This window comes from Thermothelomyces thermophilus, chromosome 5, assembly GCF_000226095.1.
Source record: "Thermothelomyces thermophilus ATCC 42464 chromosome 5, complete sequence".
NCBI classification, from domain to species: Eukaryota; Fungi; Ascomycota; class Sordariomycetes; order Sordariales; family Chaetomiaceae; genus Thermothelomyces; species Thermothelomyces thermophilus.
In genome coordinates this window covers 3,131,415-3,151,645 of record NC_016476.1, presented here as the reverse complement: position 1 = coordinate 3,151,645, position 20,231 = coordinate 3,131,415, and the positions used below count along the sequence as shown (strand labels likewise).

At 56.1% G+C, this 20,231-nt stretch overlaps 10 protein-coding genes across 10 annotated transcripts; 4 read left to right on the top strand and 6 right to left on the bottom strand.

Annotated features, from left to right (window-relative positions):
• Nucleotides 1-246: 246 nt before the first annotated feature.
• MYCTH_2309065 (uncharacterized protein) lies at nt 247-1,025 on the bottom strand. The gene is made up of 4 exons (XM_003665357.1): nt 657-1,025; nt 568-599; nt 437-500; nt 247-378 (listed from the first exon to the last, which is right to left on the bottom strand). Exons 1-4 carry the CDS (start codon nt 796-798, stop codon nt 311-313), a joined length of 306 nt encoding a protein of 101 aa, XP_003665405.1. The 5' UTR covers nt 799-1,025; the 3' UTR covers nt 247-310.
• An 84-nt stretch (nt 1,026-1,109) lies between these two features.
• MYCTH_2309061 (uncharacterized protein) lies at nt 1,110-3,008 on the top strand. Its single transcript, XM_003665356.1, has 2 exons — nt 1,110-2,359; nt 2,423-3,008. The coding sequence occupies exons 1-2, from the start codon at nt 1,380-1,382 to the stop codon at nt 2,475-2,477; spliced, it is 1,035 nt and encodes a 344-aa protein (XP_003665404.1). The 5' UTR covers nt 1,110-1,379; the 3' UTR covers nt 2,478-3,008.
• Nucleotides 2,998-3,882, bottom strand: MYCTH_2066475 (uncharacterized protein; the record flags this gene model as incomplete). Its single annotated transcript, XM_003665355.1, has 1 exon — nt 2,998-3,882. One exon carries the CDS (start codon nt 3,880-3,882, stop codon nt 2,998-3,000), a length of 885 nt encoding a protein of 294 aa, XP_003665403.1.
• A 1,785-nt stretch (nt 3,883-5,667) lies between these two features.
• On the bottom strand, nt 5,668-6,976 carry MYCTH_54618 (glycoside hydrolase family 18 protein; the record flags this gene model as incomplete). Its single annotated transcript, XM_003665354.1, has 3 exons — nt 5,668-6,424; nt 6,492-6,803; nt 6,870-6,976. 3 exons carry the CDS (start codon nt 6,974-6,976, stop codon nt 5,668-5,670), a joined length of 1,176 nt encoding a protein of 391 aa, XP_003665402.1.
• A 600-nt stretch (nt 6,977-7,576) lies between these two features.
• MYCTH_2309058 (uncharacterized protein) lies at nt 7,577-9,556 on the top strand. Its single transcript, XM_003665353.1, has 2 exons — nt 7,577-8,001; nt 8,067-9,556. The coding sequence occupies exons 1-2, from the start codon at nt 7,758-7,760 to the stop codon at nt 9,056-9,058; spliced, it is 1,236 nt and encodes a 411-aa protein (XP_003665401.1). The 5' UTR covers nt 7,577-7,757; the 3' UTR covers nt 9,059-9,556.
• Nucleotides 9,557-9,761: 205 nt separating this feature from the next.
• Nucleotides 9,762-11,152, bottom strand: MYCTH_2067418 (uncharacterized protein; the record flags this gene model as incomplete). Its single annotated transcript, XM_003665352.1, has 6 exons — nt 9,762-9,870; nt 9,935-10,066; nt 10,123-10,194; nt 10,306-10,761; nt 10,848-10,902; nt 10,972-11,152. The coding sequence occupies 6 exons, from the start codon at nt 11,150-11,152 to the stop codon at nt 9,762-9,764; spliced, it is 1,005 nt and encodes a 334-aa protein (XP_003665400.1).
• Nucleotides 11,153-12,055: 903 nt separating this feature from the next.
• MYCTH_2309057 (uncharacterized protein) lies at nt 12,056-12,840 on the top strand. Its single transcript, XM_003665351.1, has one exon. The coding sequence runs from the start codon at nt 12,205-12,207 to the stop codon at nt 12,700-12,702; it is 498 nt and encodes a 165-aa protein (XP_003665399.1). The 5' UTR covers nt 12,056-12,204; the 3' UTR covers nt 12,703-12,840.
• MYCTH_2309056 (uncharacterized protein) lies at nt 12,841-14,161 on the bottom strand. Its single transcript, XM_003665350.1, has one exon. The coding sequence runs from the start codon at nt 14,060-14,062 to the stop codon at nt 12,980-12,982; it is 1,083 nt and encodes a 360-aa protein (XP_003665398.1). The 5' UTR covers nt 14,063-14,161; the 3' UTR covers nt 12,841-12,979.
• A 1,987-nt stretch (nt 14,162-16,148) lies between these two features.
• Nucleotides 16,149-17,767, top strand: MYCTH_2309055 (uncharacterized protein). Its single transcript, XM_003665349.1, has 3 exons — nt 16,149-16,679; nt 16,833-17,470; nt 17,531-17,767. Exons 1-3 carry the CDS (start codon nt 16,439-16,441, stop codon nt 17,624-17,626), a joined length of 975 nt encoding a protein of 324 aa, XP_003665397.1. The 5' UTR covers nt 16,149-16,438; the 3' UTR covers nt 17,627-17,767.
• Nucleotides 17,768-18,139: 372 nt separating this feature from the next.
• MYCTH_2309054 (uncharacterized protein) lies at nt 18,140-20,110 on the bottom strand. The gene is made up of 2 exons (XM_003665348.1): nt 19,093-20,110; nt 18,140-19,026 (listed from the first exon to the last, which is right to left on the bottom strand). The coding sequence occupies exons 1-2, from the start codon at nt 19,985-19,987 to the stop codon at nt 18,302-18,304; spliced, it is 1,620 nt and encodes a 539-aa protein (XP_003665396.1). The 5' UTR covers nt 19,988-20,110; the 3' UTR covers nt 18,140-18,301.
• Nucleotides 20,111-20,231: the final 121 nt, after the last annotated feature.

The window sequence follows — 20,231 nt, the reverse complement described above, 5'->3', positions numbered from 1 at the left end:
CCTGTCAAGGAGGGATTCTGCAAAGCGCTTCTGGATTGTTGAGACCACTAACCACTCCTATGGATCGAAGCTATCTCGCTTTCGCTGACGAGATGCCGTCATTCGGACTGCTGAGACGTCTCTTCCCAGTCAGCCATCTTACTTTTCTCCACTCTCGGGTTCTATTCTCTGATAAACAATGAGCATGGAGAACAAGCCAGTAGTAGCATGCACTTGGCCGATGACGGAACCATAAGAGGACGCAGTGCTACTCTGGCAGTTCATTCCTTTTTGGTTCTAGTCTTGAGAGCAGTGGTCCCGAGTCGGTTTCTCAAACTGGGGGGATGTTTGAGGTGTTATTCATGGAGGTTTCGATCGGCTGCTCGATCCACTCAAATCCTAGAGTGTCGCATATCAGCGCACGATTTTCAAGATCAGGAACTGAGCAGTGACTCACGCTGCCGACACATGGGACATTGGCCTTTGGCCGAGTCTTGTTTAATCCACTCGAGGATGCAGTGCTGCCGGTTATTCGGATAAGCGATCTAAGTCCCTCGAGCATTCGTGGGGGAAACGGGAGCGACGAACCATATGAAAGTTGTGTCCACATTTCCCAGAGACTTTGAGAACTCGGTCAAAAACTACGATCCTCGACATGCTGGGCGGTTGGCACTTACGAAGTGGGCAATCGTCGCCGGGGTATTTGCATGTTGGACAAGTCCCATCAAAGTGGACCTGGCAAATACCACAGACATCGTCCTCGGGAATGTCCCAGCGCCAGGTCGCGACTGCGTCCCATTTTCTGATTCTGACCTTCATATCTGGGCAGCTGGGCACCTTGCCGGTTCACGTTCTCTGCCAAGCTAGCAGTAGCCCCCGAGACTCGTGCAGTCACCGTGGCAAATTGTATGTGAAAAGCTGGGAGCTTGATAGTACCGTGTAGGCTACCTCTGTCGCATCAGAAGTGCATGCAGCTGGGCGCATCGGAAGCTGGGGGGAACTTAGGTTGAACTGTTTGCGTCTTCCATCGGAGAGCGGAGTATTCGTAGCCTCCTGTGGTGAAGGAGCACATCAAGCAGGTCATGGCGCAGCGGTTTAAAGGGTGGCCCAAGCTCCACGGACTTGCCAGGATTTATCATCTCTCGCTGTTCCCCGCCCCATCACGCAAACCTCTGCCTTCCAGCTGCTGCCGTGTACTCTTGCTAATGTGACAAGGGAGGTCGACCATAATCCGGACGCTGCGATTGAGTCGAAGCCGTTACCGACTGTGCAGGTCCGCGTCGTTTCCGACCCTAGCGCGTGCATTGATGCGGCCTCGACCGTGGATGAGTCGAAACCCGGACAACAGAGAGGCGACCAGATAAGCAAAGCGAACAGGGCGCAAGAGCCCAATCTCGGCCATGGCCTACTTCTCGGCCCTTCGTCCGCTTCGGATATCAGTGTCTCGCCGTGGCCGGGCCTGTGGCCTCCCAGCTAGCTTCAAAGTCGCAACCCTTGGAGCTCGCCGGTCCTTCTCCAGTTACCTCGTCACCCCACGGGAGCTCGCAGATGCCCTCAAGAAGAGCCCGCCATCGCCCATCTCGTCCGAGCCACGTGTGATCCCGCTCTGCGCTTCATGGTTTCTTCCCAACGACCCCCAAGGCCGTACCGGCATCCAGGTGTTTCGTGAAAAGCGCATTCCCAAGGCGCGATTCTTCGACCTCGACAAGGTCATTGATAAGCGCAGCCCATATCCACACATGCTTCCCAGTCCAAAGGGCTTTGCCGAGGCCATGAGCGAGCTGGGTATCCGCAGAGAGGACACGGTAGTGGTCTACGACAGCCAGGAGCTGGGCATTTTCAGCGCACCCCGTGTCGGCTGGACCATGAAGGTCTTTGGGCATCCGAGCGTGCACATTCTCAATAATTTTAAGCTGTGGGTTGAACAGGGTTTCCCGATCGAGTCCGGCAACGTATGGACGGTGGAGTGCGGCACATATCCGATCCCGGAGATGGATGAGAAGAAGGTGGCACATTTTGAGGAGGTTCGGGAGGTCGCCCAGGATTATAACAAGGAGGGTGCCGAGGGAGTGCAAGTCTTGGATGCGCGGCCTTATGGGCGCTGGTCCGGGAAGGTCCCGGAGCCGAGGCCTGGCTTGCCCTCCGGACACCTGCCCGGGTCGATAAACATCCCCTTTACTGAGGTGCTCGACCCCTCGACCAAGGCATTCCTTCCCGCGGACAAGCTGAGGGAAGTGTTTGTGAACAAGGGCGTGGATCCGGAAAAGCCCATCATTTCAAGCTGTGGCACCGGTGTCACGGCTTGCATCATTGAGACGGCGTTGAGCGAGGCCAACTATGGTTCGCCGGGGAAGAGGAAGGTGTATGATGGCAGCTGGACGTAAGTAGACGTCGACAGTCCGAGCGGCCGCTAATGTTGAGGAATGCGACTAACCTTCCGCAGCGAGTGGGCGCAACGAGTCAAGCCCTCGGATTCGCTCATTCGGAAAGAAGAATGAGTTGCATGTCAATAATTCGCTCGCCGCTAAGGAACGACCCGACCGGCGTCAACCTGCGCCAAGGTCGCACGCCACTCGATTTATGCATGTATGATTGATTATGAGACGCTCCCTTGTAGCTTGCAGGAGAGTCACGCTACTGGCTTCTTGGGGGAGCCTTCGATAAACACTCTGCAGTCTCGAGGAACCATCCCGAACGGCCAACTTGGAGTCGCCGATCCCCTTGGTTGCATGGCATGGTGTCCTGGTGTTTGGACCAAGGAACACATGGGTAATGTGTGCATCGAGGCAAGCACAAGCGAGTTGCGTTGGGTTGATCTGTGTTTAGCAGTTTACCTAGCAAAGGCGCTGATCATGGCGTCGTTCCCGCATGGCCTGGTCAGGCCGTCTATGTCCAAGCAGATACGTGTGCCCTCTTGCCCGGGGCTGATTGCTGTTTTCTGGCTGCTTCTTTCACTGTCTCCCACCGTTGCCCTCCGCCATATCCAGTCTCCCTCCTACACTCGTGCGTCTCCGTCGGTTAGGCCCGAAACACGTCGAATCTGTCAAAGAATGCAATCATCCAATCCGCCACCTGCTGCTCGTTGGTTTCGAGGGCAAAATGACCGGCATCTAGCCAGTGCGTCTCAAGCTTCTGGACGTCTCTTCCATAAGCCTCGGCGCCAGCAGCAACAAAAATCTCGTCCTTTCCCCCCCACGCCGTCAGGACTGGTACCCCCGATGAGCGCAGGTACTCCTGGAACTGAGGATATAGCTTCACGTTTGAGCCATAATCCTGGAACAAGTCAAGCTGGATCTCCTTGATTCCGGGACAATCCAGCAGCATCTGGTCGAGGTAGATAGCCTCGGGTTGGATAGCCTCCGGGTGCGGAGACCCGTTCAGGTACTGCCACTGGGTCGCGGTGAGCTCGAGCTGCGGACGGAGAGCTTCGCGGTCCGCCTCGGCACCGCTGGCCCAGAGCTTTTGAAGCTGAGACCAGAAAGGCTGGCCTAGGCCCTCGGCGTAGGCGTTGCCATTCTGGGAGACGATGGCCGCTATGGCGTCGGGCCTGTCCAGGGCGAAACGGAAACCGGTTGGGGCGCCGTAGTCGAAGACGTAGATTGCGAACCGGTCCAAGGAGATGACGTCCACAAAGGACGCGAAGGTCCGCGCGAGGCTTGCGAAGGTGAACCTATAGTCGCGCTCGGCCGGGACCTTGGTGAAGCCGAATCCAGGGAGATCGGGGGCCACGACGCGGTAGCGGGTCGCGAGGAGCGGGATGAGATTGCGAAACATGTGTGACGAGGAAGGGAAACCGTGCAAAAGTACTACCGTGGGCGCGTCAACCGGCCCAGCAGACCGGTAAAATACTTCTACGCCGTCAGCCTCGACGGTTGCTACCTTGGTCACCTGACCGGTTGCCATGGTGTTTTGGGGTTGTCTGCGTAGCCCGAGCGCGTTGGGAGGAAATTGTCGAACTATTCTCGTGGACTCAGGGGCTGGTTGGCTGCTGGTTGTGTGGCTGTACTCTGGTTCTTTCGACCTCGGGTTGATCCAACATAGAGCTGGCCGGGTGTTGGAAAGGGGGGACGGGGTTTCTTTATGAAGAAGCTCCTTGGCTTGAATTACTGCCACTGCTTCACTTGTTATGAAAGCGAACCTCCCCCTTTCCCACCCCTCCTAGTCATCATTGGGGAAAGGGATCAGGAGTAGCATTCGGTCTCCCGCCTGTTTGATCGATTCCTCATCCAGATAGGATCTTCCGTGCACTGTGGTACAGATACCGTCATACCCGCCTCCGACGGCCTTCAAGCCTTGCCATCAATCTGATGTCATGCTTGACCACCCCCCTCAGCAAGCGGCAATTGGCCTATGTGGGAGCGGCTACCTATAGTATGCGAAATGATTAGTGAACTGCGCCCTTCCTGCTCTGGTGCTAAGGTGGTGCATCATCAGACCATTTCAAATGTACCCACATGTTCGGAAACGTTCAGACCAGCCCGGTCAGCCGCCTCGCACATGATGACATGCTCGAACCACCTCCGAGGAGAGGTTAGGGCGTTGAAGGAAAAAGACGCACAGTACCTTCCTTTCACAACGCAGTTGGTCATGCGTGAGACCGAAGATACTTCGCCACCAGGTGAGAATAAGACTGACTTGAACGGCCGATGTCACCAACTCCCTACCGTACCCGCAGCCGTTGGAATGTATGACCTGGCGTACGCTGCGGTCCTCGAGCTTATTTGTGGTCCGGTGGCAGGGAAAAGCCCATCTCGTTGCTAGTGCTCTACTAGTTGCATATAATGGCCGTTGAGAGCTTTCCATTCTCGTGAGGCCGCTCATTCCCTAATTGCTCAGTGGCCCCTGGATCTAGATCCTCAGCCAGGGCATTTGTCCGTCACTGGCCAAGAGTGGTCCCGGACAAGCTAACATACAATGTGTTGGCAGCAGTGACAAGAATATTGATCAACTTGTCGACGAGCAGAGTTAATCTTCTCCCCTCCCACACACATCCTCGCACACAGCTATGTTTGTTGGGGGCGCGGTGTGTCCTGCTGAACCAACAGGGGATCGTGGTGTACCAACTCCGGCCTAGATGGCCCCAAACACCTCAGACATCACAGTCATAGACGTTGTTCGGCACACAAGTTTGAGCATACTATTCCGCTTCTTAGAACGAGGAACAGGGATGGCATGGCCAATGTAGCCCGAGTCCTCACCACCGAACATGCAGATCCGACACACTTCACAACACAATTGTTGTTCGTTGTCACCAACTTAACACGGTCATTTGTAGATGCGGATCAGTTGAAGATTCGTGCTACCCATCAAGTACGCCGTCGACAGGCAGCCCCTCCAGGCTGGAAAAGGAAGAAAGGAAAAATAGATATACTGTGGCTTTCAGCACTGTGGACCTCTCCTGAGATATCATGCTCGTCTCGGCAGCGTTCACAGCCGCACGCCCCATGTGCACAATGGCAGGACGGAGATTGGTATGGACCGGCTCCGTGAGCGCGAGTCAAAGTCTCCTGGAAAGGAAGTTGACGAGACTCCTAGCTACTCCAAAGAGGCCAGCGCATCCTCCCCGCACCGGCCACGGCTCGCTGAACCTAATGTAGGGCTCCTCATGCTCGTCACTCGCTGCGTGCAACGCGGGCAGTCAAGGAGTCGAGGTGTGGCAGTAGTCTCGAGGCGAGACCTTTCCTCTCTTCACAGCTCGTCCTTGCCTTCCAGGTATCTCTCCAACTCGTCATTGAGTGCTGCAAAGTGTTTGAACAGAGGTGCGTCTTCGCCGATTCCCCAAGCAAAGACTCCTCCCAACCGCCGCTTACCTAGTATCCGAGGAAACTTGCGCTCGATGGCGTCGGGCGTGTCAAACGTCCACCAGAAATCCTCCATGGCATCCCAATAGTAGTATCCGCCCCCCTCCTCGTCGTAGACGCCGTGATCCAGCGCCCGCGCAAATGACTCGGCCACTTCATCCGGCACCGAATCGTGCCACGAGAACGCCCCGCTGCGGCCGAGATCTTCGCCCGTCTCCGGGTCTTCGAGCAGCAACGTCGGGCAGCCTATCGGCGAGGCGAGCGCGCAGGCGTCGTGTTCCGTCTTGAAGTACCTGGTATAAAAGGCAAACCCCAAATTGAGTCTCTGGGGCGCAGCGCCGGCAGAGACGTAGGCGTCGACGGCCTCGAGGCTCAGCTCCACCCCGGTGTGGTGCTTGGTCACCACGTCGCGGCGGTTCATGAGATCGTACGTCATGACATTCAAGAAGTCCACATGGCGCATGATTCGGGGCACCGTCTCGCGGGTGAAGGCAAGCATGTCCCGCTTCAGGCCGGGCACCGCGGCCGAGACGATCTTGTGAGGCCCGAGGGCGGCGCGCAGCTCTGCGAAAAGGAGAGGGTAGGCACCAATCTCCCAGGCCTTGGCTGAATTAGGCACCTTCTTGTAATCCTCGCCGTTACCCCTGCCACCGCGAGTCAGTATAGCGTCTCCCGTTGCGAGAGCAATCCGTGGACCGGCGCGGCTCTTACCCCGGATATTCCCAGTCAATGTCAACCCCATCCGCACCCGTGGCTGCGACCATGCTGGCCACATTCTCGGCAAACGTCTTTCGCGTTTCGTCATTCAGAGCAGCGACGGAGAAGCCGATCGTGTCTCCCCAGCCACCAATGGCCACCAAAACCTTGGTCTTCTCCGGGAACTTGGCCCGGACGTCATCGACGGTGGTGAACAATGGCCACTCGGTCCGTCCGGGCTCGTTGAAGAGACCAGGGCTCATGAAAGCCACGGCGACGTGCGTTACATGTCGGAGCTTCTCAACGGGGGGTGCCACTGGGTGCTGACTGTGTTGATGACGAAATGGTCAGTCCATCGCCGGGAGCATGGTGCGTGAGGGATCTTGTCCCTACCCGGTAAAATACATGAGGCATCGCAGGTCCCGCTTCGGCTTCGACTTGACGGCCATGCTAAGTGAGAAGAAGCAGAGTAGTAACCAGAACAGCCGCAATGCTGCCATCTTCGGTTGGAGGTAAGTATAAGTTCCTTGCAACAAACGACCAATCGAGAAACAAAGTCCAAGAGAAGTTCGATCTCGAAAAGCAAGAAACGATGGGCCTATTTAAATTCCGCGCTACATTGAGCTTCTTTTCCTTGCCATGACGTGATGTTGTAGATTCATGTATAGGCCCATGCTCCAAAAGTCCCTACCTGCCCGAGGCAGGGGATCTTTAAGTAACCCCCCGAGTTGCATTCAACCAAGGTGAATGGTGGCGGGGTGCTTCTTCACCAGGAACGCGATGCCAGCCCCACCTTCTGATTCATCGCTGCTGCAGCACGACCAGACTACGGAGTACTATAACAGAGCTCAAGGCGACGGGTAGATACGTGTGGGGATTGTGCATGTAGTGTTTGTATGTATGTATGAAATGTACAGAGTAAAACGCAGCAATACTTCCCACCAATCTTAGATCGGAAGTATGTAATCCGTACATACATACTCCGTACTTCGTACTTGTATGTACATAAGTCATGTAATGTATGTATATTAGCGGAACGCACCAGTACAAAGTCGGTAAGGTCCAATTCATTCCATATACTCCGTAGAATTGAAAACTTCTGGCGATTGGCTGGCCAAATTTCAAGCTCCCGTTCGCATCGACGACCCAAGCCGAGCTGCGTCTGCCAATTCTTCCCTCCCGGACTGATTGATTGCGAACGGGACTCAAAGTCGATGGAATGAGTTGAGAGTTTCGACCCACCATCGATTTATTAGGAATCCAACCAAGGACATTCTCGCCATGCTGGAGAATCTTTGCACGCTCCCGCTCTCGGCGGACCTCTTTACCCAGGTGTTGCACCCCTCTGAGCCACTTCTTACCGTCGGCCTGTCCAGCGGTCGTGTCGAGAGCTTCCGGTTGCCAAGCGACGAGGACGATGGGACCAGCAGCTCGAATAGCGGCAAGGGCCTGATTAAGAGCGTGTGGAGCACCCATCGGCATAAGGGAAGCTGCCGGTACTTGGCTTATAGCCATGACGGACAAGGTGGGTGGGATGGCGGCTGTTGGCATTCAGCAAGAGGCGCAGTATTGACAATTGGCCGCAATCAGCTCTCTACTCGGCCGGAACCGACTCGGTCGTCAAGCACTTCTCCCCCGAAACCGGCATCGTCATCTCCAAGATCGGCCTGCCTCCCCGCAACAGCGCCACCAACACGACCGACTGCCCGGCCATTCTCCACGTCCTCTCCCCCAAGACCCTCCTCCTCGGCACCGACTCGGGCGGCCTCTACATCTTCGACCTTCGCGAGAACGGGAGCCTGAACCCGAAGCCGGTGCGCAAGCACGTGCCGCACGCCGACTACATCTCGAGCATAACGCCGCTGCCCCCCTCGGCCGAGAGCACGTCCGGGTTCCCAAAACAGTGGGTGTCGACGGGAGGCACCACCCTCGCCGTCACGGATCTCAGGGCCGGCATTGTGGCCACGTCGGAGGACCAGGAGGACGAACTGCTCTGCTCCACCATCATCCCCACGGGTCTCGGGCCCAAGCGCATGCGCGACAACGCCGTCGTGGCTGTCGGCACGGGCGGTGGCGTCTTGACGCTCTGGGACCGCGGTGCCTGGGACGACCAGCAGGAGCGCATCTACGTCGCGGGCGGGAAGAGCAAGAAGGACGGTGACAGCCTGGACGCCATTGTGCGTGTGCCCGACGAGCTCGGCTGGGGGAAAAAGGTAGTTGTTGGCGTGGGTGACGGCAGCATGGCCATCGTCGACCTGAAGCAGCGCGAAGTGCAGGCCGTGCTGAAGCACGATGAAATCGAGGGCGTCGCTGCCTTGACCTTTGACTACCAGAACCGCCTCATCAGCGGCGGGGGCAGGACGGTCAAGGTCTGGGCAGAATCGGGCATTCAGGGTAACGAGGACGAGGAGGGGGAGGAGCACGAAGCCACCGCGATCAAGCGGTCCGCGGATAGTGACGATGATTCGGAAGGGGACGACAGCGACAGCGATAACGAGCGTCCCAAGAAACAATCCAAGAAAAAGCGGAAGAAGGGTAAGGGTGCCCAAGGGAAGACCGTAGCCTTCCCGGGCTTGGATTAAGTTGTCGTCTGTGTGCCCGGTGCGACGCCATTGCATTTACTGTGTACACGGCTTGCCGGTGCCGCGCGACTCCAACTCGCCCGGGCTGCAGAGTGCAACCACACATGTCTCAGCATAACTCACTCTATTGACCTGGATGCCCCGGGCCCAAGAGGATCCGCCCCAGAGTCTCGATTGGAAGCAGTCTGGTTCAACTGCAAAGTGGCTTGTCGACGAACCTGCGACTGCCACTGACCGACCGTAGGATGAACTGTTGTATGCTTCTTCGTATGTCTGCGGTCAAGCCCACGCTGGTGCCTGCAGCAATCTCGTAATCAGTGTTTTGAGGATGCTGCAAAAGCGGCTGATTGAGCACGGTGATGGATGGATTGTCAATCCAGGCAACCTTGACAACCGCTACCGATTCGGAGCGATAGTTAGGTTCTGTCTAGTACTTGCGTAATGGCCCAAGGTGCCTCCCTTGACTACTTGAATAGGAAGTCACGTTATTTGGGTATTACTTGGTTGACGATGTCCCCTCGTTTGGTTTTCGAGCCGAACTGGTTCTGGGCGGCACCACTGCTAGTTTGAAACGAGTGCTACCACATGACACCCTTTACCTTACGCGGTGCGCCATCTCCCTCTCCTCAGCCCATGGCATATATGTTGGGAGTCATAGTTTCAAACTGCAAGGCTGCATCGCACCTTCCCTTCTCACACTCGCTTATGCACCGGGCCGGTTGTAGTCGAGAGCCCTCACACGCCGCCAAACTTCCCTGACAGTCCTTTCCTGACCTTGCCTCCCGGATTCGGTGCTTGACGAGCCTGCGGGACTGCCTCAGGGTAAGCGGTAGTGCTTAGCCGTGGATGGAAAGACTACCGGAAGGCAGAACTCACCGGATAGCCAAGTAGAGACGACTCCCTAATCCGACATCCTCTATCTGTGCCGTCGAAGGGTTCTCAGGGGGGTTTGCTGTTGTTATTAACCCTCCGGCTTCTTGGAGAATGGCGATGCCGGCAGCGACGTCCCTGATGCATCATCAGCCGCCGCGCTCTATTCGGGGCAATCAAGCTGGGGTACCAACCACTCCCAGCATCCTCCTTCCCACCATATATCGAAGGCGCCCATTGCAGTATAAGCTAGATCCATCGTCGCACTTGTCGCTCGCATGTCAGCGAAACAGAGGGCCGTGATTGGAACAGAGAGTGGCACGGGGGTGAAGCAGGCAAGGGGGGCAAAAGGGGGGTATGATGAACAGCCATCTTACCTGCCCAAGCTCCGTATGCCATGGACCATACCCCCTTTCCCCGCCCGCCCCCCAACCTCGGCGGCCATGTTGAGAAAGCTCTCCACCTTCCGATGCAGGTTGCCGCCGGGCGTGTCCTTCCTGTCCTTGCCCCACTCGCACGAGAAGACACAGCCCGCGGGAGCATTGGTCGGCATGGGGGGTATCGGGTTCCGGATCAGGGGCAGGCGCTGGGTCTCGTTGAGCCACGCGCCGCGGCCGCCGCACGCCGTGAAGAGCTGGTTGAGGAATGGTGCATTGATGACGCCGATGACGGGCTTGCCGCCGACCAGAAAGGCGATGGAGACACAGAACATGGGGAAGAGGTGTGTGTAGTTGACCGTCCCGTCTAGCGGGTCCACGCACCAGGTGGGTGTCGAGTCGCTGATCAGGTAGTCGCGGAATGCACCTTTAGAGTAGCTTTCCTCGCCGACGAAACTGGGAGTTTGCATCGTCGTCAGCACTGGACATTGTTCGGTCGTCACCGGTGGGGCGAAGACACGGTGACGGTAACAGCGACATACGCATGGTCAGGGAACTTCTGGTTAATGGATGTCTTGATGAAGAGCTCGACGTCTACTCCGGTGCAAGATTAGCGCTCTGCGAGAAGCAACCGGCAACTAGCAACGGGGGCTCCTCCTGGCTGACCTTCGTCGGTCTTTGTCACGATGTCTACCGAGCTATCTTTCTCGACAGCCTCTGGCGTGTTCTCGCCGTTCCACCTCAACCGAGCAGCCTCGAGGAGGAGCTTGCCGGCATCCTTGCCGAGTTGGACGGCGAAGGCGTAAATGTCGTTGAGCTCTTGTTCTGTGAAGGTCTTGGTAGCCATGTTGGTTGGTGCCGACCTATGGCAAACCACCAATCTACGAATGCAGGTGGCACCTTGCTGCTAGCAAGTAGATACAGGATAACATCCTCTCAGTGAGAGCTACAAGCTTCGCGGCAGCGTTGGGAAGGGAAGGGGGGGGCATACGCGAACAGGGAAGGAGCTGACTAGCATTCGCTTTCCCAGGACACCGTGCCAGAAGAGCCGCCGCAAGCCGAGCTCGGCGGGCGAATTCCGCTGTTCCTAGAGTCTGGACCTTTGTATGTACGGACGTACTTTACATACCTTACTTCCTGGGCCGCCAAACGGCCCCCGGCATCTTCCCCAGATCCGCAGAGCAAGTCTTCGGTGGCCCTCTTGGCGAGCATGAACGAGGCGAATCGGCATCGACTCAGGGTCACCTCTGAGACCTCAGATCAAGCATGCAGGCCGAGCATGGTTCTGAGTTCCGACCGCCTGCCGCTGCGCCGATCGCAAAATCTGTCTGTCGTTTGTGCGAACTGGTTTCCGTCCGGGAGAGTCTTCACCCGCCGAGTGGAGAGCCGCGTGGGGCCGTCTCGGCGGGGCCCACAGTCCCGGAGAAACGCCCGTTTGGCTGCGGATGAAGGATTCCCAAAGGGGAAACCGAGGGGCACGAAGACGGTTGTAAAATGTGGTTGCGTATAGGTGATACCTTTGCAGTGCGGCGAGGCACAGAAGCACCCACTTCCATCTGACAACCACGGAGAGGGAATCACGTGGTGCCGGACTCCTCTGGTCGGGGGCTGAGTTGAGGTCAGAGCTGTGTCTGAGTCTGCAAAGCCGAGATTCAGGATATGAGAAGCAGAGCTACCTAAGCGAACTTGATCTTGCTTTTGGAGTACTCTGTGCCAGAACTTTGAACCATTGAAATTCCCATCCCGGCTCCCCTTCCTCCCCAATCACTTCTTCACGGTAATCCCGGCTTGGACCCCAGTTGAATCCTTCAGACCAAGTGCGGCCCCTCTCTCTCTCTCTGCAGACCATTGAAACCGACATGCACACAATCTCCATTGCCGGCTAGCACCACGACAACAATGACTCCCCGCATTCTTCTCATCAACGGCCCAAATCTCAACCTCCTCGGCAAACGCGAGCCGCACATCTACGGCTCCGCCACCCTCGCCGAAGTGGAGGCCCTCGCCCGCGATCAGGCTTCCTCGCTCGGCGTCGAGCTCGAGACATTTCAGTCGAACCACGAGGGTGCCATCGTGGACCGCATACAGGGAGCCGCCGGCTGGGGGCCCGAGGCGGCAGTGGACGACAGGACGGAGAGGCTCCGAAAGCCGTCAGCCATTGTCATCAACCCCGGCGCGCTGACCCACACAAGCGTGGCCATCCGAGATGCGTTGCTGGCCGTGGACATCCCGTTTGTCGAGGTCCACGTGTCCAACATACATGCGCGGGAGCCGTTCCGGAAGCACAGCTATCTGAGTGACAAGGCGGTGGCTGTCATCTGTGGCTTGGGAGTGTATGGGTACACGGCCGCGATCGCGTTTGCGGCTCGGCATCTGAAGGCAGGAGAAAGGGAATAACTCCGGAGCAAAGCACTAGCGCGCATCGCATGCATGCTTTTTCCTGTTGTCACGCCACACAAACTACATAGCCACCTGAAAGGCGGGACAGACTATTGGTGATTTTCAAATTTGTCCTGGTATCATTATCTGCGTATTAGTGAAGATCGCCCTGGTGTGCGGATCTACAAAGTCCGATGTGATGGCAGCCGCTGTGTACAAGTCTAACCCCCAAGACATCCTTCGCTCTTTGTTCCCGTCAACCTTGGTGGCACGAGGCGAGGAGCATCATCGTCCTCTACAGCGATGCATACACCCTTGTCGTCTTGGATGACTTTGGCTTATCCACGTTCAGCTTCATGTCCTTCTGCAGCTTGACCCATGAGGCGGCCCCCCTCCTGGCAAGCTCTTCGGGCACTTGGGGCTCCTCGTCAGCCATGCGGCGGTGAAACAGCTCCAGGCTGACCCATCCCTCAAAGCCGAGACCGTGGAAGAAAGCCCGGGCAATCTCGCGGACGGGAAGGTAGGCGCCGCGCTCGTCTTCTCCGTAAAACAGCCTGCAATTTCGGGACCAGCTCATGCGCGGCGGCTGGTCGGCGTTGTAGAAGGGATGGCCAGGGACCAGAGGCTCGCTGAGGCGCTCGGCATCGACAACCTGGACGTAGAACACCTTCTTGACATCGACGTGTGCGATCATCCGGGCGATCGACTGGCGCACGGCGGCCTCGGCGTCGGGAGTCCGGCCCGAGGCGGCGGTCGGGTCTGCATAGATGCGGCCGGCGATGTTGAAGGTGTCGAGACACATGCCAAAGTTGGGACGGTCGACCCGCTGGACGACTTCCCAGCAGAGCTCCCATGTGTCGACGCGCGTGCTCCAGCAGAGGCTTTCATAGGCGAAGCGAATGGGAGGGTCCTGGCGCAGTCCCATATCGGCGACTATTTGCAGGTCCGATACAATCAGATTGAGGTCCTCGGTCACGCGAGAAGCCGGGAGAAAGCTGGCGGGTATCTGGATCATGTCGGTTCCCAGCTCCCGGGCGAGCGTAAACCAGAGTTCGAGCTGGCCGAGGCGGCGCTCGTGCTCCTCGCGATCGAGAAGTCCGTCGTAGTGGCTGAAGGGCTGGAGGCAGATGATCTCGATGCCTCTGGCCTGACACAGACGCCGAATGTGCCGAGCTGCTGCTGCCTGGGCCTCCTGCGATGGTCCTTCGGGAGACGGCGTTTCAGAGGACAAGGAATAAGCGACATCGACGAGGTCTTCGTGGAAGAGCTCAATGCCCTGATACCCGTACTTGTGGGCAGCGTCCATCTTGGTCGCAAAAGAATGGCCGGCATAGCACCGGCCAAGCGACATGGACGTGATGGCGAGTTTGCACGGCATGACGGGCCTTTACAGGAGAGTATTGAACTGGTATGAGGATTAGGAGAGAGACAGCGGCCCCGGAAAATTCCCGTTCTGCGGATGGCGGATGAATGCTCGCGAGCCCTGATGGTGTATGTTCTAAGAAGATCGATCGGGTACGATCTGCTGGCGCTGCAGAAGGGGATATAAAGGGGATAAGGGGGAATAGAATAACCTGATGGGAGTAGGGTGGGCGAGTGTAGAGGTTGGGTTAAACTGGAGAATGACGAGGATCTTTGCAGCCCGAGGAAATAAAAAAAAAAAAAAAAAGAAAGAAAATTATCTGCGCCTGCGACAATCAACGGGAAGGGGAAGGAAGGCACAGGAGCCTGCAGTGCCAGGGGCATGATTTCTGGAAGGAACCCGGGGAACTTAAATAGAATCCAAAACCGAAAGGAGCTCCCATCGAGGCCCGGGGGACCCGGAGCGGAGAGCCGGTCGGTTCTCGGGCGAGTGCGCCGCATGTTCCTTTCCAGTGTCTCGTGTACCTTTCGATCTGCAGATGCCCAGCATGCATGAGCACAAGCCGGTCGGTGGCTCTCAATACCCGGCCAAGGTGTGTACACTGCCGGTCGGTCTCCATGACGAGGATTGGTTCGACTCTGGGTCTCAATGAGGTATGGTTGGTGGTAACTGCCTATCATCCCTAAGGTCAGGTGGCTACCTAAGTACCTAAGGTATCTATTACTTTACTAAGGTACCTAAGGTTACTTAACTTCCTCAGGCACTTAGGTAGGTCACGTAGGTACCTGATATTCTCGGAGTAACTCGTGAAGAGGTCACCTATAAAATCAGGCTGTGCTTTCATGGACTAGAAGGGGTAAGTGCAATCCTTCGGGTGTAAATCGATATACTAAGAAGGAACCTACAACCTGGAGGAACTTCGTATAGACCCTAGGTAGGTGCCGTGTGTACATAATACATACATATACACATGTCTAGGCGCGCTGGCGAGCTGTTCTCCATCGCACGACGCAGGTACGGCATCGAGAATGCCGCTTCTTCCTTGAGCGAAACTCTCGAATGCAGGCAGCTTTCCCCGCGGATGGCGGCGTTTGGCGGTGTACTCAAAGTACGTTCCGGACTGCGGTCTATAGCAACGTCACACATCTCGGCAGGCTCCGTGCATCACACTTGAGCACGCGCTGATTCAGATGAGCGATTGGGCCCTACAAAGTAAGATAAGCGAGCGCCCCCGATCTGGGCGGCTGCCAAAGTGGGAAGAAGATGGCGGCGGGGTAATGCTTCTTCCCGCCGATAAGCGCTGCAACCCGCCACGGTACGCTCTCGTCCAGTGCACACCCGACGCGTCCAAGGCATGTACTGTGCCAATCTTTTGGAAGAAAAGACCATGAAAGGCTTGATGGGGTATGGCTTCCTGATCGTATTGCGTACGGACGTACTCTGTAGTGTATGGAGTACGGATGTTCTATATAGGTAGGTGGGGCCTGAAGTCCGGGTGGATCTCGGACCGGGGTCAGGAGGCGTACGTGACTGACCATAAGCACAAGTTCATTAGCCATTGGCCAATTAGACCCTGGATAAATGTTTAGCCAAGCCTGTTCGAACCATGGCAGGCCGACATTGATAATGCATCCGCTTAGTCTTGAAAGAGCGGCGGGGAGAAACATTTTCAGCGTAACTATTCCGTATTCTAATGTTCTACCAAGTATACTCCGTAGCAGAGGGACAAAGGTAATGATTGTTATCAAGCAGACAATACCTAATCCGTATACAGTAGTGTATGTTCTCATTGGATGACCAGGCGTCTGGCTTCCTGTATGCGAACGTACTTTAGAGGCACAGGCTATACTGCGCCTACGGCATACAGAGCACAGCATGATGCATGTTGTTGTTTACCCTTCGCTGTGTTGCGCCGGAAGTTTCTATGCATCGCGAAGAGGGTTGGATGGATCTTGTTCCATGTCGCACACCCGCCGGCACGCTCAGGAGGCTGATGAATGACAACCCGCCTACCGGGTTTCTGGGCGTCCACGGACGAACCGGAGCGCGCTGACACCCTTATCCCGTCTCCATCAACCCCACCGTTCTCCGGCCGAAGTCCCGGGTGCCGCCTGCACGATCAGCAGGCGCGAGAGGGGCTTTAATGTATATCCCATGCACGCTTCGGCCCGGGGACGACATTCTCCATTGACCCTTCTTTATTGGTAGTCTCATCAGCTCCAAGTTGGCTGCATATTTGTTTCAGTCATCTCCCTCCGACCATTGCGGATATTGTGGTTGTCCTGCCACCAACTACCTACCTATCCAGGCATTTCATTCCTGATCTGGCCTATAACACTAATCCTTCATCATCCATCCGTCGTCAACGTCAACACGCACGTCTGGACAAAGATGTCAACCACGACCACAGTTACGAGAGAGCGCAAGCAGACTGTAGCACCGGATTTAGACTCACAGATCGCCAAGCTTGACAGGCATGGCCTTCTCTTTGGTCAGAAGCTCACGGCTTCCATGTCACCCCTTTTACACGATGTTGTCTATCGAGAGCTCGGTCTGAATTGGGAGCAGCTCAGGCTTGATTCTACGGATATGGACCTCTTTCTGAGATTAATACGTCATCCCAAGTTCTATGGTATGTCTCTCATTTTTGGGCCCATATTGTCAGCGTGCCTGAGCATCTATTCCCCCCCCCCTTCTTCCTATGTCTTTCTACCTAGATGTGCGTGTGTTTTAGCGCATGTGTATGAGTAACTGAGCTTGCCTTGCTAAATGAACTCTTATATAGGAGCCTCCATCACCATGCCGCACAAAGTTGCCATCATTCCTCACCTAGATGAGCTCACAGAAGAGTGCCGCGACGTTGGCGCCTGCAACACCCTCTTTCTCCGACATCTCCCAGATGGGCGCCGTATTTTCTGCGGTGCCAATACCGACGTGATTGGTATTCGTGAATCCTTTGTGCAGAATGTCTCGGACCCTTCTGTCTACGAGAACCGCCCTGCCATGGTCATCGGCGGTGGTGGTGCCGCTCGGTCCGCCATCTATGCTATCCACAAATGGCTCAAGGCCACTTGCATCTATGTCGTTAGTCGCGACAAGAGCGAGATCACGGCCGTTGTAGCCGAGTGCAGCAGGCGTTCCTACGGAGCTCGGTTGGTCCATGTCGAGACGGTTGAGCAGGCAGAAGCACTCGAGGGTCCAGGAGCTATTGTTTCCTGCATTCCAGACTTTCCCCCTGTGTCAGAGGGCGAAAAGGTCTTGAGGCGCATCATTGAGGTTATGTTGCGGAAGGAGAAGAAGGGCGCACTCCTGGAGATGTGCTACAACCCCTCGCCTTATACCGCCCTTGGTGCCCTAGCCGAGTCCGAGGGCTGGCAGGTTATTCTCGGGACTGAGGCACTGATTTGGCAGGGAATCGAGCAGGTGAGCTGGCTCTTCCTTCGTTTATCCTGGCTGTTTACCCATCTAACCATACCTGGATAGGACAAGTACTGGACGGGTCGCGACAGCAGTGAACTCCCAGTTTCACAGGTGAAGAAAGCAATCGCCGCTAGGTTAGCACAAATCTCTAGACAGTAAATACTATACCTTGGATTACATTTCCCCCGGTCCGATGTCAACCTTTGGTGCGACAACGTGATCTAGAAATGCTTCCCGTGAGACTTTAAGATCTCAAACAAGGCCGGCTCATCCTGATCGTACCTCAGGGGCTTTGTCGGTGTATAGATGATATCTGAGGTACAAAATTTTGAGTTTTCAAGTCCTCGGCGCCGCAGCTCATCACATGTGATGTTCCCGGTAATCGAAGCCGTTTGCGTGTATATACGTCAAGGTAGATCAATCACCTACATTGTTGCTTTGTGGAGTGCTTTACGAGACTGCCTGTGTGGCCATCTCAACCTACACTGGACTCGGGTAATAAACAACTAGACCTAGAACGAAAGCTAGCAGTTTAAGGCTTGGACGACTCGACCCAAGGGTTCACTCAAACCCTCAAATACTTTAAGAACAAGAAGAGAGCCAAACATGATTAAGTTCTTTCTCTGCGACAACTTCAGTGTTTTAGAACACCCCTGCAGCACGTAGATCACTCCAGAACCTTCGCATACCACCCAACTCCAACTGCCTCCTGGCCGGCGGCCCCTGCCAAACAAACTCCCCCTCCCCCTTCTCCCTCCTCGATTAATGAATAGAAATAAAAACAAATCCATCCGCCATTCACGCTTCAAGCCACGTAGGCCTCATATAACATATTCAAACATGTTTAGTTGTTTCCAGATGGCTTTGCTTCGGCTTCTCGCCCGTGCAAAGAGATGCATCATCGACTGCCACGCTCAAGCCCTGGGACTCGAGCTCCTCCATCAGCACTTTGTTAGCCTTGCGCACCGGCTTGATCTCAAACAAGCGGTCCATGGACTCAAGCGGGATCGACTTGGTCTCCGGAATCAGATAGAAGACGAAAATGATGGAGAGTAGCATCAGAGACGCAAAGAAGAAGTAGACGCCGTACTCCATCTTGAGGAACATCTGCGGCGTGAACCGCGAGATGATAAAGTTCCAAAACCAGTTGTTGGCCGACGCGGATGCCTGTCCCAGGGAACGTGTGTTTTGGTCAAACATCTCGGAATTGATGACCCACGGCGTTCCGTTCCAGGATGGCGTGTAGAATGCTGTCCAGAGGTAGAAGAAGAAGATAGCAGCGATGCCAGCACTGGACATGCTACCGCCTTCCTGGTTCGACGATGGGTCGGCAATCTTGATGTAAGCCCCGATGAACCACATGCACAGTGAACCGCCCGCGGCACCGATGAAGAGCATGCGGCGCCGGCCCACGTGATCAACAAGCCAGAGCAGCCAGAGCACCGTCAATACCGTCTTGACGACGCCAAACAGACCTGTCGTCAAGAATCCGGTATTTGTGCCGGTGATCCCAATGCTGCGGAACACCGTGGGGCTGTAGTAGTTGATCGAATTGATACCTGTTGTCGGCGTCAGCATCCGCCGCCCTCCTAGACAACCGAGCAATACAAAAAAGGGGCGCTTACCGCTGGCATTTTGAAACAGGAAGAGCATGCCGCCGAGGAAGAAGCGCCATTGGACCTTGCGCTGCTTGAGGGCAAGGAACGGCTTCCAAAAACCCTTCCCAACCTCCCTCTCAAACCTCTCAAGGTCTTGGTCGATGTACTGGACCTCCTCTAGGATATATTGATCGGTGGGCTCCAGGTTACGTATCCAGCAAAGGTTTTTCATGGCCTCGTCCCTCCGACCCTTTGAGAACAGCCACCTGGGAGACTCCTTGATCCAGAGGACACCCAGGAACAGAAGGCCACCGGGAATGAGCTGTACTGCAAAGGGTATGAGCCATTGAGACCGTGTGGGAGCAAGAGTCGTGTTCACTCCGTAGTTGATCCAGAACCCGACAAGACCGCCAATCTGCCAGCCCAGCTCGTAGATGCCAACGAGCCGGCCTCGAACGGCGGGAGGCGCAAGCTCGGAGATGTAGATGGGTACCATGTTCGATGCCCCGCCAACCCCGATGCCAGCCAGGACTCGACCGGCAAGGATGGTGCCAAGTCCCCTTTCTGAACTTGCCGCAAGCATGATGCCGGCGCCGATGAGGAACACGCCAGCAAAGACGAACAGAGACTTGCGCCTGCCGAGGAAGTAACTGGTGCCATAGGCGAACAAGCTGCCGAAGAAGGCCCCTGCCTGGTAGACCGAGACAATGTTGGCCTGCAGGAGAGCCAGGGCGTCAGGGTCATAGGAGGCGAAGTCGAACTCCTTGGTGAACGACGGAAGAGCAAGCGTGGTGCCAATGAAAGCCGAGTCGTACCCAATCATGCATGAGGCGAACGAAGCGACGGCGGCACATGCGTAAACCCTCCAGTTGTAGACGGCCTTTGGCGTCGGCCGGTCCTCCTTCAGCGCTAGGAGCGTCATTTCGGCCTGGTGAGTGATGAGAGCTGTCTAACGGAGCGTAATTGGATGGTACCCCACGGGGAAACGGGAGCGGGTTGAGTCTGGGGAAGCTGAAACTTCTTCGGGCACCCCAGGATTCAAGACACATTTATAGGAGTAGCCGCCTTTCATGTGCGAATACACTTCAGCTTTCACTAAGCTAACGATCGTGCAGCACCCACCCTCGGGGCCCCAAGTCACGGCCCACTTGCCCGTCTGGGGTTCT

Excerpts from the sequence above, each read along its gene's own strand:
- MYCTH_2309058 (XM_003665353.1), top strand. The coding sequence starts at position 7,758 with ATGCTGGAGAATCTTTGCACGCTCCCGCTCTCGGCGGACCTCTTTACC. Across the intron at positions 8,002-8,066 it reads TTATAGCCATGACGGACAAG|CTCTCTACTCGGCCGGAACC; the intron begins GTGGGTGGGATG and ends GGCCGCAATCAG.
- MYCTH_2309055 (XM_003665349.1), top strand. The coding sequence starts at position 16,439 with ATGTCAACCACGACCACAGTTACGAGAGAGCGCAAGCAGACTGTAGCA. Across the intron at positions 16,680-16,832 it reads ACGTCATCCCAAGTTCTATG|GAGCCTCCATCACCATGCCG; the intron begins GTATGTCTCTCA and ends ACTCTTATATAG. Across the intron at positions 17,471-17,530 it reads TTTGGCAGGGAATCGAGCAG|GACAAGTACTGGACGGGTCG; the intron begins GTGAGCTGGCTC and ends ATACCTGGATAG.
- MYCTH_2309065 (XM_003665357.1), bottom strand. The coding sequence starts at position 798 with ATGAAGGTCAGAATCAGAAAATGGGACGCAGTCGCGACCTGGCGCTGG. Across the intron at positions 600-656 it reads CGGCGACGATTGCCCACTTC|TCTCTGGGAAATGTGGACAC; the intron begins GTAAGTGCCAAC and ends GAGTTCTCAAAG. Across the intron at positions 379-436 it reads ATGTCCCATGTGTCGGCAGC|GATTTGAGTGGATCGAGCAG; the intron begins GTGAGTCACTGC and ends GCGACACTCTAG.
- MYCTH_2309057 (XM_003665351.1), top strand. The coding sequence starts at position 12,205 with ATGACTCCCCGCATTCTTCTCATCAACGGCCCAAATCTCAACCTCCTC.
- MYCTH_2309056 (XM_003665350.1), bottom strand. The coding sequence starts at position 14,062 with ATGCCGTGCAAACTCGCCATCACGTCCATGTCGCTTGGCCGGTGCTAT.
- MYCTH_2309061 (XM_003665356.1), top strand. The coding sequence starts at position 1,380 with ATGGCCTACTTCTCGGCCCTTCGTCCGCTTCGGATATCAGTGTCTCGC. Across the intron at positions 2,360-2,422 it reads GTGTATGATGGCAGCTGGAC|CGAGTGGGCGCAACGAGTCA; the intron begins GTAAGTAGACGT and ends AACCTTCCGCAG.
- MYCTH_2309054 (XM_003665348.1), bottom strand. The coding sequence starts at position 19,987 with ATGACGCTCCTAGCGCTGAAGGAGGACCGGCCGACGCCAAAGGCCGTC. Across the intron at positions 19,027-19,092 it reads CCTGTTTCAAAATGCCAGCG|GTATCAATTCGATCAACTAC; the intron begins GTAAGCGCCCCT and ends CGCCGACAACAG.